The sequence below is a fragment of the Lates calcarifer genome, linkage group LG5 (assembly GCF_001640805.2).
Source record: "Lates calcarifer isolate ASB-BC8 linkage group LG5, TLL_Latcal_v3, whole genome shotgun sequence".
Lineage (NCBI taxonomy): Eukaryota > Metazoa > Chordata > Actinopteri > Centropomidae > Lates > Lates calcarifer.
In genome coordinates this window covers 8,823,604-8,836,158 of record NC_066837.1, presented here as the reverse complement: position 1 = coordinate 8,836,158, position 12,555 = coordinate 8,823,604, and the positions used below count along the sequence as shown (strand labels likewise).

The following is a 12,555-nucleotide window of genomic DNA, read 5'->3' as shown; positions in this document are numbered from 1 at the left end:
ATAATAGCAGATACTCCATGGTGTATTTGGTTATTGGGTTACTTGTTAAACTAGTTGGGTGTAAAATCATCTAAATCAGTAATACAGCATATACAGTACAGATACACGCCAAACAATGTTAAGTAATAATAGCAAACTGTCAAACAATCTCAATGAGGCAGTGTAGTTTAACTGCTGAGTCTTTTCATGTTGTTATAAATCTATGCCTGTGATGAATTAGATAATTCCACATTACATTTCATATATAATTATATTCGTATAACTGTTCAAAATGCATATTTTTCTTGATATTCAAGGAAGTGCTGAATAATGCTGAATAAAACATTCTCGACCAATCTAGACCATGAATAACAAAGGCTGTTTATTTGCGTACGATCGCTCAACATCTATGACCTTTTAAATGAGGATTTAACTTGCTGCCAATTCTGCAACTTAATGAGGACCCTTGACCTTAATACACCACAAACAAGACCAGAGTTTCAAAATCCAACTGCACAGCAAAGTGATTAGAGAAAGCTCCTTTATTTCTGTCAAAATCAAACTGAAACGTTGACCAATATCTAATCTGACTAACCACACTGGCCCCTCCCAATTCCAACATCAATAAAATGCTCAGGTGTCTGGTGCTTTGCTGCAGACTGCCATCATGTTTCTCTACCAACTGCTCAACTTTTTCTTCGCAGCTTCCAAAAAGGAGGACGACTCGAAAATATGACCTGTCCCTTTACAAGCGTGGTGATCTATTAGAAGTCCCCAGAACATTATTCACCCATTTTGGTATCTACTTGGGTGACAACCGTGTGGCTCATCTCATACCGGACATCCTGCCTGTGATTACCAAGAACAAATCCGCAATTGCCAAGATGGTAACCAACAACCGCTTGCTGCTGGGGGTTATCACTAAAGTTGCCAGTGTCAGAGTGGACTCTGTGGTGGATTTTGCGTATGGCTCAGAGATTCTAATCAACCACATGGACAAAGTGTGCAGCCAGCCTCCATTGGATGGGGATGAAGTGGCTCGAAGGGCTGAGAAACTCCTGGGCTCTGTCACCTACAGTTTACTGTGGTACAACTGTGAACACTACGTCATGTACTGCAGATACGGCATGGCTATCAGCTACCAGACATACCAGGTAGAGTCTCTGACTCACAGTCAGTAGAAAGTCTGTCTTAAAACAAGAGTGACACGCCCATTACATAGAAAACATTTTTGGTGGCTGCAATTGTTCTTGTCCATTCTGACTGTGAAAAATCCTTTGCACTGTACACAAAACTGTACCGAGTTCAGATGTTCTATCCTATTAGTTTCAGCTGAACTTTGAAATACAGTTTTGCATGGATGCATAGAGTTTGTTCCAGTCTGCTTACACTGGAATCACAGTAGGGAAGAATCTCTTCACAGCCAGTATAGGCAGGAGGAACAATTAGAGCAACCAGTAACTCTTTTAATGTACATGTAAGCATGTGAGTGTTGTTTTAAGGCAGGTTTGAAAAAATGTTAACCTATCCTTTCATATGAGATTGATTAACGTACTGTACTTTCCATCTAATAGGACTGAATTAGTGATTGAGGTGTGTTTTACAAATTGCTATCTGGTAAAAAACATCACTGAATATTTTGAAATATTCTATACAGAGACATTGTACAAAATGTACAAAATCATTTATATCATTGTTGAACAGCTTGACAAAATCTACTCTCAGTGATCATTGGGCAGTGAGTTTTATTGGAAAGGCTGGTTTGTTTTTCCCCCACAGTAATCTTTACTTCTTCAATCCCATCTTTGTATCCTGGAGAATGTTGCATTATTGAAGTCACATGCAAGGCCACAGGTTATCACACGTGTAGTATTTGAAATACCCATAGTTATTTCCAAGGGGTTTAATGATAAACAGATTATTGGACAGTTTGTGTGTAACACTCAGTGTAAAGCATTGTTAACCTACTGCAAATGTACTTATGAAGGAGTGTGACTGAAGAAAACAGTCTTATTTCACAACGTTTGGCTAGCTTAATACTTGAATTTGAACTTACTCCTTCATGGTCATATGAGGGCTGTTTACTTCAGTCCACTGCAGTGAAAATTAACTTCCTTTATTCATGAGATGAGTGGCTCCATCTAGTGTTACATTCATCCCAAATTGCTGTCATCCCGAGTGACAATCACTGCTCTACCAGTTTATCGTTTACTTTGCCCTGAATCACCGTCTAATTCTCACATTCTTTCCTTCAGTTCTGCACAACAGTGAGGAAGATCATCTGCAGCAGGATGAGTGCCTATTTGACTGCGCTGTGTGGTGCAGGAATCATGTTGTATCTGGGCTGTGTGACGCCGCTGACTCTTTTACCAACCCTGCTCATCTCATTCACCATCTGGATGGCAGCCTAAAGGCCTCACAAGTAAAGACTCTTAACTTAACAAATTGGTGGATGCTGAAATGAAAGTCCTGTATTTTAGCTGTGCGGCTAAAGGCACTGGGAAACAAATGTGTTCACAATAATAAAATGTCATTATTTTATACTTTACATTCATCTGCCAATTGTTGATTATTTTTTATATTTCCAGATGTTTTATCTTTCTTTGCCTAAGTGGGATTTTCTTTGAATGATGGTGCTATTATAAAACCCTTTTTTTTCTAGTAGATGTCTAATTTTGTCTGTTATTCATCATTAATGTTCACTAGGCTCTGATATTCAACATGAATCTCATTTAACAGTAGCAGCTCATAGTTTATAAATGAACTTTGACTCAGCACAGTGGAAAACTCTTGAATACTGAGATGAAGCTCAACATCAAAAGAAGAAACTAACCACTGATATATACAACAATGACATATGCATATTAGATCTGGCCAGAACTTATTGCAAGTGTCACTATAGATACTGTTATATTCTTTAGGATCATTTTTAAAAGTCATCAGTGTTACACTACACTCACATCATGCTCTAGCTTAAATGTTGGCTTGGACAAAGTGCAATAAGCTTCTTGTGTAATATTACTTTCATAGATCATATTGAGAAGTGTTATGTTTTTATCAGTCCATTAAACATGTATTTCTACCTGTATCCAGTTGTGTTTCTTGTATTTATTTTCACATCCTATCAACATTAATCGTGTCCCTCTATTTTGCCCAAAGGAAAAACTGCATTTAAAATACATCAAAGGACTGTCCATGGGAACATACTATTGAAGCTTACAGGCTTGGGAAATAGTGGCCACAAATAAGATTTGATTATAGTTAAATGTTTTACACATTACTGCAGAAAATGTGGTCAACCGACTGTCTGTCATTGTAACTACAACAAGAATAATATAATGCACTGGGCAATGTTCCCAAACCTTCTTTTAATATTTCTCCTGATAATTCAAAGCAACCAAACAACAGTCACACAAATAGACTGAGTGAATAGAGGAGATACATAACAGTGACCAAGAAGTATTACTAAAAGCAGCTCTGAATTTCAGGGTGATCAATTGTTTCAAGAATCTGAGGGTCAGAGTGGTCAGTTATTGATCTTTCTTTTGTCTAAAGGGAAACACTCAAATGGCTTCATGAACCAGAGGAGACACTTGAAATCAACAAGAAATATTATTCATGTAACAAATCAATAGCTCTTTATTATAGTTTGATGGTAGTGATTCTGTCTGTGCCTACAAAGCTATCAAATTTATTTAACTCCATATATAAGGGATGAAATGGTCTTCAAAAAGTAAAAAGTGGAACGTTAACTTTCAACATCTGGGTATCTTTGAAAGTATTTCTAAAAAGTTTCTAAAAGTGCAAAGGGGCAAATCAGGCGAGCAAAAAGTCCAAAAAGAACAGCACTGGATCATAATAGAACAGGCAGGAACAAGAAAACTAGAGGGCTAGCTTGCTACAGCTTGAAAAGCACAATCTGGGCCAATGGGTAAGTCTAGGTATACGTACAGTATATACTGAGGGGCTGATGAGGAAACAGAGATGAGGTGTGTAGGTGGGTGTAGAAGTCACTTGATGTGGAAATTTGGAAACACTCTGGGGACAACTAGTGGACAAGGAGGGAATGGCATGAGATTATAAACTGGCAGACTGGCATCAGAGGAAAAAAAATGTACTAAATGTTACAAATAGGCTGACCTCCTCTGCCTGTCTATGAAGGATCTCACTTTGCTTTCTGTATACATTAGATGCTGTAATGTTAGGACACAAAGGTTACATACTGAAACCCTGGTTCTATGAGCACAGGCAAAACCCTCTGATGGGTAAAGGTAGTGTGAAATGAGACTTCTGGCTTTTGCTACATGTAGAAGTGACACACATCTTGCACTTCTCATCTTTCTCAAATAATTAAGTTAATGAAGGATAATCGCTACACGTTCCACTAAGGCACTAATCCTGCAGAGAAACACTATGTATTGATTTAAAAGAAGCTGATGTAATGGTCTGAAGCCTGCAAGTTCTATTAAGCGGAGTACAGGTGCACAGTCCCCTCTGAGAATGAAGAGTAACTGGGTTTTGTCACCTCTAAAATTGACACCTGTCAGATTTTCAGATGGGATCACTGAGGGAAATCTGATTTTCATTTCTATATCTTCTCATGGTGTGGACAGTCTCCCATATTCAGCTACCAATAAATATATCAGCCATATATCATGTGGGCTGTGATAGGCGGTCCAGGGTGTACACCGCCTCTCGGGCAATGCCAGCTGGGATTGGGTCCAGCCCCCCCAATGACCCTCAAAGTATAAACAGTATATCTAATGGATAGATGATTGGATCACATGGATGCTTTAAATATAAAGGAAGACGTGAATGGGAAGAATCTTTACTGAGAGCACAAACAAACATTCTGTCTCTAGGATAAAGGAGGACTTGCTCTAAGCAAAAACATGCCTACAATTTCTACCATTCATTAGAGCCATCAGAGGAAAATAAGCCCTTACTGTACTCTTAATGCTGATATACATATATTATTTGAGAATGCATGCTTTTAAGAATAATAGTAAGACTCAGTTTCCTTTTTTTCAACTCTTTCTCACCCCAGCCACAGCCTCGAGGGACATTAGTCTAAGCATTCCAACTGTGAAATGGTTCCCACACCACTGAAAGACTAGTAGTGACTCTATTAAATGATTATCTCTCCAGCAATGGCCTATTTAAAACATTGCAGGCCCCAGCTTTTCCAATGTTCTGAGAGGGTTCTCCCAGATGTAGTAAACAAGCTACTCAAGGTGGAGTAGCTGCTGATCTCGGGAGTGAATATGATTTTAAAAATGTATTGCTTTTCTGGAAAGTAGGTGGGCTTGGAAGCAGGGAAATAGAACAGTGGTGTGTCTTGACACTCTGCTGAGCATCAAATTGCGATGATGCACATCATGACACTGTAACTGCGCAGGCTACATAAACAACAAATGGTGCATACAGTGCTGGGGTGTGTTGCCCTTAAATGTTTTCAAATGTGGTTTGTGTAAACACATGAACTCATAAAAGTCATGGGGCAGCTGGACACAGATGGGAATATACACCAATCAAATCCTTTCTGTCTGCTAAACTAGTGTTCAGCAAACACCAAGGTTCAGTGGAGGTTTTTGCCATTTTCTGTCCCCTTCCCACATTTATTAACAGCAGCTGAGTCACCATGAGGGGATTGGGGTGAATGGTGGGCACACCATCTGTGGCTAGGTTTAGGCAGCAAAGACTCTAGTTAAGGTTTGGGAGAGATTGTAGTTTTGGTTAAATGTCACTAAACACTTTGTTTCTGAAGTTGATAACCAAGTGCTGTGAGTGTCTCCACTTAAACATAAACAGGTTTAATGATGCTACAGTCACTACAAGTGAACAGTACAGTAAAATACAATACTGTAAAATCTGAATTTTTGGAGGAACAGGAACAGATAGGTCTGATAGTGGAGATATTACTGATATGTTCAGGATCAACATTTTTGGGACTCGCCAAATATGTAAATTAACAAGGTAGTAATAGAAAATGTAATCTGGTCACAAATATGTTTCCTACAAAGTGTATTTGCTGTCTCAGTTTAGCTATATGTGTAGTTTCTAGGAGAAAGTGTTGCTGATTCCTAACTGAGAAATCCAGAACAGGGACAGTGCAGTTGTTGTTTTCCTCAGCTTTATTAAATGCTATGGGCAAATATGGCACAGCAGCGACTGTAGTAATTATGATGAATACTGAGGTAGAGAAGTAGTCAGCCAGCAGGTAGAGGAACTATTAGCCCTGGCTGTGAGAGAGCAGTGTCATAATAGTAGTCTAAATTGACTACACACACACTGCCCTGTGCATGTGGAAAGGATGGGCAATACATTATTGTTATTTGCATGCAAATTTTCTGCTGCCATGAATCATGATCACCTTATTTAGACTCATAAAAGACACTGGTGTATCTGGCGATACAACTAAAGGTAGACATAAACACACACAAAGAGTTGGCCTGTAAGTGAAACCTGCTCAGCCTTATGAAAAGAAAATACCTTTCATTTTTCACTGCATCGCCAACTGAGGACCTTTGTTGCATGTCATGTCTGCTGTCATTTCATGTCACTATCAAACATGTCTGTTAAAAAATGTTTGTTTGTAGAAAGTAATCATGTCATTTGTGGCATAGGGTTTGAATTTGGCCAATTAGGATTAAAAAAAAGTATAACAGCATACTATAAAACATTATAGTAGTACAGTGAGGAAGTTTTCCTTGTGTAAGCAGCTCACCTTCAAACTGGCATTTGCTTTTGCGATCTTGACATCATGCAGAGGTCTGCAGCATTGTAAAGAACAGGTGACATTTGGTCAATAATCTTATTTAATAGGCTATGATTAAATATCCCTGACATAAGGGCCCTGTGCAGCTTTGCATCTTAATGTCTCTGCTGTTAAGAATGATAAATGCGCCGTGTGTCCTCTACAGACACAGTGTGTAAGCCATGAAAACTCCTGCAGGTATTCAGGCATGCTTCAGTCACTTCAGATATCTCCAGAGCACGATTTCCATTTAGATGGAGGATATCAATAATCAGTCAGTGCGTCGTACTTTCGTGTTCAGTCACCGGCTCTGCATTTTGTTGTTTATTGCAGTGGATAGTTCTAATTTATAGGGTGTGACTCGCGACAATGATCTCTACTTTAAGTAGGGTCAATAAAAACAGGAAATACATTTAGTCTCATTTACATTTTTGCCATTAGACTGGTGCAAAGGACATGGTGCAAGAATAGAATAATCACACAATTATATGTTTTAACTTTGATTACAGGTAGATACCATCCACTTTGTTAATGTGGGAATTATCATCAAGAACTTGAATCAGAGGTGAACTGTTTCTGGAGTTAAAGAGAACACACTTCAAAGGCAATGTAAAAACTGTGTGGAAAATAGACTGCAAAATTATCTGTGACACAAACTGTACTGTGTTATAGGACAAAAACACAGTTATTGTACTTAAATGACAACATGAGAATCTTTTCTGGTGCTGACATTCCTGTTGAAACAAGGTCATCATTTACAGTCTGCTCTACCTCCTAAAATCACGGAGGAACCTCTAACATGTCCATCTTTTCAGGGTTTCCTGGTTTTCCTCATTACTTCACCATCTGTGTAGTTGTACTATGGGCAAAGTGGGGTTTTGCCAAGGAGGCTGCTTGATGGTAACTCAATTTCTAATGGCCACATGGTGTCTTGGTTTATAACAGTGGTGATCAAATTATGAACCCAATTACCATCCAGAGGCTGAACAGTTTGAAATGGGTCAGTTACATTTTGCTACACTTTAAACTGTAAACTCTCATTGTCATTGACCATAATATGAAATGTTAGGGGTTATTGCACAAAGTGAGGTCTCTAATGATGATCTATTTTGTGGTTGGTGGAGTAAAGTCAATAAATCTTCATTATTGTAAAATAATCACAGTTAAGCAGCAGTTAAGCAGCAGTTTGCTTTAATTACTGAATGTCATCTGGATCAAAGTGATGCTGCTGTGTTCACTGAAACATTTCTGTACAAATGATGCTGAATGTCACTTTCTAATCACATTTGTCAGTGCTGTAAATAACTGATAAGACTCAAATTGAACTCACTGTGCCTAACACTAACATATCTGATCTGCTTTTATATCAGGTCTGAAAAATGTTGTTGCCTGATGATGTCTTTAACTCCGAGGAATCTATTTTTCCCCCTGATGATCCAACTCTCGATCCCTTTCAAAAACATGGCCTTCAAACACAGATTTGTAAGGTGTGTTTGTTGACTATGAGCCTTGTGTTTTTCTTCTGAAGGACTGGTCTGCAGAGGCACACCCAGAGCAGAGCTACTGACATTAACAAAAAGCAGATATATTTAACGGGATTATAATAAATTATATTAACGAGCTGTTTGCACCTGAAACGGTTCTTAAACTGACATCAGATCTGGATATTCTCACACTTTCTCATTTACTAAAGGTTTTTAATACAAACGCTCCATCTACACTATGCATTACATCCCTCATGCATATGCTTTACTTTTGACACAGATGGGCGGAAATATGACATTTGCCATTCCAACGAACAGCAGAAGAAGTGCGTTAAAACGACGAACTGAAGGGCAAACAGAGGGGCAGGCATCACCTCCCGGTTCCAGGATGCGGGTCGGGGAAGCACGCGTTTCTTCCCCGTTGCTCAGCCCGCCTCACATGTCGGTCCCTCTGAGCCTCACAGGGCAGGTAATGCGCTCTCAGTGCCAAACGGGCTGCAGTGCGCACTGGCAAATGCTGCGCTCTTTGCTGCAGCGCTCACTTAGCTTTTCCATTAGACAACATAATTCCGTCGGTGTTTGAGTGGTTTCTACCCTTTATTTATGTGGATAACGCAGGGAGGAGGACAAACACGTAAAAAAAAAAAAAAAAACTTTACTGGAGACAAGCAATGAGAGGACTCTAAAAAACATACTCTACAGGTTGAGGTGAGTGGATCTTACTATGGAGGAAAACGCTTGTTGATTTTACATTTGATCTTTTGATCCGGGCAGTTAACTAGTGTGGAAAAAATAGTTGCTTTTTCACTGCAGGTTTGCATATTATAGCCACTGACCCATTCCACCTTCTCATCCTATAATGTCCTTTGACTGTCACCAGCTGCCACAGACCTCAGTCACAGCTGCATTTGAACTTCTAATGCTATTTTTCAGCGAGGTGGATACATGCAATAGCAGAGAAACAACAACACTGGGGCAGATAAAGCCCGATGGGACAATTAGTACACAAATACAACTAAAGTCTTTCAAAGTTCAGCAGCTTAGCAGGTTGTTCTTCACTGGTTTTTAATCACGGGAGAAGATATGAAGTGATAAGATTTTTAAACATCGAGCAAAGATAAATCATTAATCATTCAAAGAGAATCCATGGCTGTGGCTAATGCCTTCAATGTGAATTGTGCCTCTTGACAGGAGAAGTAAATATCTACAAACACAGCAGTTATCTTATCTTCTGAGCTGGAAAACAGAGAATCAGGACTTGAACTCATCACTTTATGGAGCTGTAATATTAGCATTAGCTCAGGTGTAGTTTTAGTTTTATTTAAAGATAGCTGTGGATCAGTAAATGCGTCTGTATTACAGCAAAATCACTGCTGTTGTCAGTGTCCATATTTTCTTCTGTATCTTTCACTATCTGTTAAATGGCTCCAGCATCAGCCTCCTGAAGGCATCATCTGCAGTCTCTGATGTTCAGCTCATTTTCACTCATCAAATTTATAGACGGTCCATTATTTAGGATGTGGTGTGAATTCTGGTTTATGGCGGACCTTTCTGGTGATTCAAATGCTTAAAATATTTTCAAGATACCTATCTCATCTCAGAAAGCTTGTAAAAGGGTTTCAGTGTACAAACTGTACCATGAATAATAGTTCATCCTCCCCTGTAATCCAAGTTAGATATTTAGTAGGCATCAGTGCAGTCATAATTTTAAATAACTGCCTATTCATTTATATTTTCTAGATGTTGCCTTATTGTTTTTGGAGAAATGCTGAAAACATTTTGCCAGATTGTTGCCTGTTAACTCATTATAAAAAGCAAGAACAGAAAATACTTGACTTTGTCTGGGCCAAAACACGAATACCCATTGCTTCAACTAACCCTTAGTGTTTTCACAGATTGATGAGGACTGTTAACCATGGATGCAACAAATCAACTAAACATGACTGAGGCAGAAGATTCACAAGTTAAATCTTCCAACTGTGGCTCAACTACAGAGACAATGAGTGAAGAGAGGGTTTTAAAGCTGGACGACAGCACAAAGCTGGTTGGAGTTCAAGTTGTTCTCATCCTTGCTTACAGCACCATCATATTGTTTGGAGTCATTGGAAATTCCTTGGTGATATACGTCGTCTACAAGTTCAAAACTCTACGGACTGTAACCAATTTCTTTCATCGTGAACTTGGCTGTGGCGGACTTGCTGGTGAACACGCTGTGTTTACCTTTCACCCTCGTCTACACGCTCTATGGCGAGTGGAAGTTTGGTCGGGTGTTGTGCTTCATGCTGCCCTGCGCTCAAGGCATGGCCGTGCACGTGTCCACCATCACCTTGAACATCATCGCCCTGGATCGCCACAGGAGCATTGTCTACCACACAGAGACCAAGATGTCCAAGGACATGTGCGCTGTGGTCATTGTCATCACGTGGGCCGTCAGCGCCCTGTTGGCCAGCCCGCTCGCCATCTTCAGGGAGTACGGGACATTCGATCTTTCACCGGACGAGTCTATCCAGGTGTGTGCAGAGAACTGGCCAGAAAGCAGCATGAACGGAACCATCTATAGCATATCAATGCTTCTGGTTCAATATGGCTTACCTCTGGCCATTAACTCTGTCGCTTACATCCGCATCTGGAATAAACTGAAGAATCACAGGACAGTACGGAGGTCGAAATGACCGCAGTCAGCGCAGGAAGAAGACAACCAAGATGCTGCTGACCATGGTGGTGGTCTTTGCAGTCAGCTGGTTGCCTTTCCATGCGTTTCAGCTGGCTGCTGACATTGACAGCTCTGTGCTGTCTATGAAAGATTTCAAGCTGCTTTTCACTGTATTCCATATTGTGGCGATGTGCTCGACATTTGTCAATCCAATACTGTATGGGTGGATGAACAACAACTACAGGTCAGCCTTTTTGTCTGTGTGTAAGTGCTATTGGCCCTTCAGTTTGAGGCCAAGATGCTCCAACAACAGAGACACAAAAAAAGAGGAAGACAGGGTTTGCACAGATTGTAAGTCAACAAATGTATAAGTTGCACAGTCAGAAAGTTCACTGCTAATCATTTGTGGATATGTGAGGTTTGTATTTGGTTTTGTGTCTGCATTTTGACCTTGTAAACTGAGGGATGATGAAAATTGTATGGGCTGGAAGAAATTACTTTAAGATTTAAAAGGGGGCTTCGGCTTTAAAATAAGTCAATTATGAGGGATGATTGATAAGTTTGTGGCCTCTGGCAGAAGGAGATGAGTTAAATGGTTCAACTCTTTGTCTGAAGGTAATAACTTTTGTGGTATTTCTGTTTTGGGTAATTGAAAATTGCAAGTCAGCACTATCAGCCACATGTTCAAACAATCATGCATTAATTAGTGCTATTACAGTAAATGAACTACACTGAACTAAAGATAGACAACTGCAAATTTCAGCAAAATTAACCCATCCACATTAAACTGCATTAAGTGATACCAGCACCACAACAACAGAGCTTTGATACGTTACTGGCTTACTAAGTCCTTATGGTTAACATATTAGAAAAATAAAGTTAAATTAATGAAAAACAATTATTTACACGATTTATTGGGAATTCATCTCTATTTTCTGATATTAATATTAATTATAATATTACTATTAATATTAATATTAATAAACAGGATCTCTCTGGTATCACACATGTTACATTTTTCTTTGAGTATCTTGTTTACTCCAGCTTCTGATGCTGGAAATGTCGGTCTATGGTTTTAAATGAGGGGTCCATGATAACAGTCAGCAGTCAGATACACATGGGCAAGAAGTCACAGAGCTGTGTGTTGATCAATGGGATCAAGTCATTTATCTGATCATTATTTTATACTTAAGTGTTGCTTAATGACCATGTGATGGATGTCATAATGGGTGGATGCCATAATGGTAGACATTATCAGCCTGGTTGAACAAAATAATATCTTGTCAATTGTCGACAATCAAGCCAAGTTTAGAATTGTTGGTGGTGAATTTCACTGCATGCTGAAATATACAAATAAATATGAAATACATGTAAAATGGGGGAAACTGACATGTGAAGTAAATACTACTAATTATATCTACATTTGTTTCAGCCTTGATGTTTATTTGGGTCTTTGCTCTGGACTTAATCTACAGATGCGGGATGCAGATGTTATTATGTGGCGATCCATTTGTTCTTATTCCACAAACGAGGAGTCCCCCCCCCTCGCTAACCCGTCTTTGTTTGCAGTGGGCATCCTAATTACCACTATTTGCTTCTACAGTGATTACACTGGTGCTCAGGTTTTGAAGAACCCTTCCTGTTGACCAGGTCCTCACTGATTTACTTTGTGTGTACGTGAG

General features: G+C 39.4%; 2 protein-coding genes across 2 annotated transcripts; both read left to right on the top strand.

The window, feature by feature from the left end:
• The first annotated feature begins 147 nt into the window (after window positions 1–147).
• On the top strand, window positions 148–2,527 carry si:dkey-30k22.5 (lecithin retinol acyltransferase family protein). The gene is given in 3 exon segments (XM_051070553.1): window positions 148–706; window positions 708–1,133; window positions 2,235–2,527. Coding segments are annotated over 3 exon segments (642 nt in total). The 5' UTR covers window positions 148–646; the 3' UTR covers window positions 2,391–2,527.
• A 6,841-nt stretch (window positions 2,528–9,368) lies between these two features.
• Window positions 9,369–11,767, top strand: npy2r (neuropeptide Y receptor Y2). The gene is given in 3 exon segments (XM_018703211.2): window positions 9,369–10,387; window positions 10,389–10,871; window positions 10,873–11,767. Coding segments are annotated over 3 exon segments (1,107 nt in total). The 5' UTR covers window positions 9,369–10,135; the 3' UTR covers window positions 11,245–11,767.
• The last annotated feature ends 788 nt before the right edge of the window (window positions 11,768–12,555 follow it).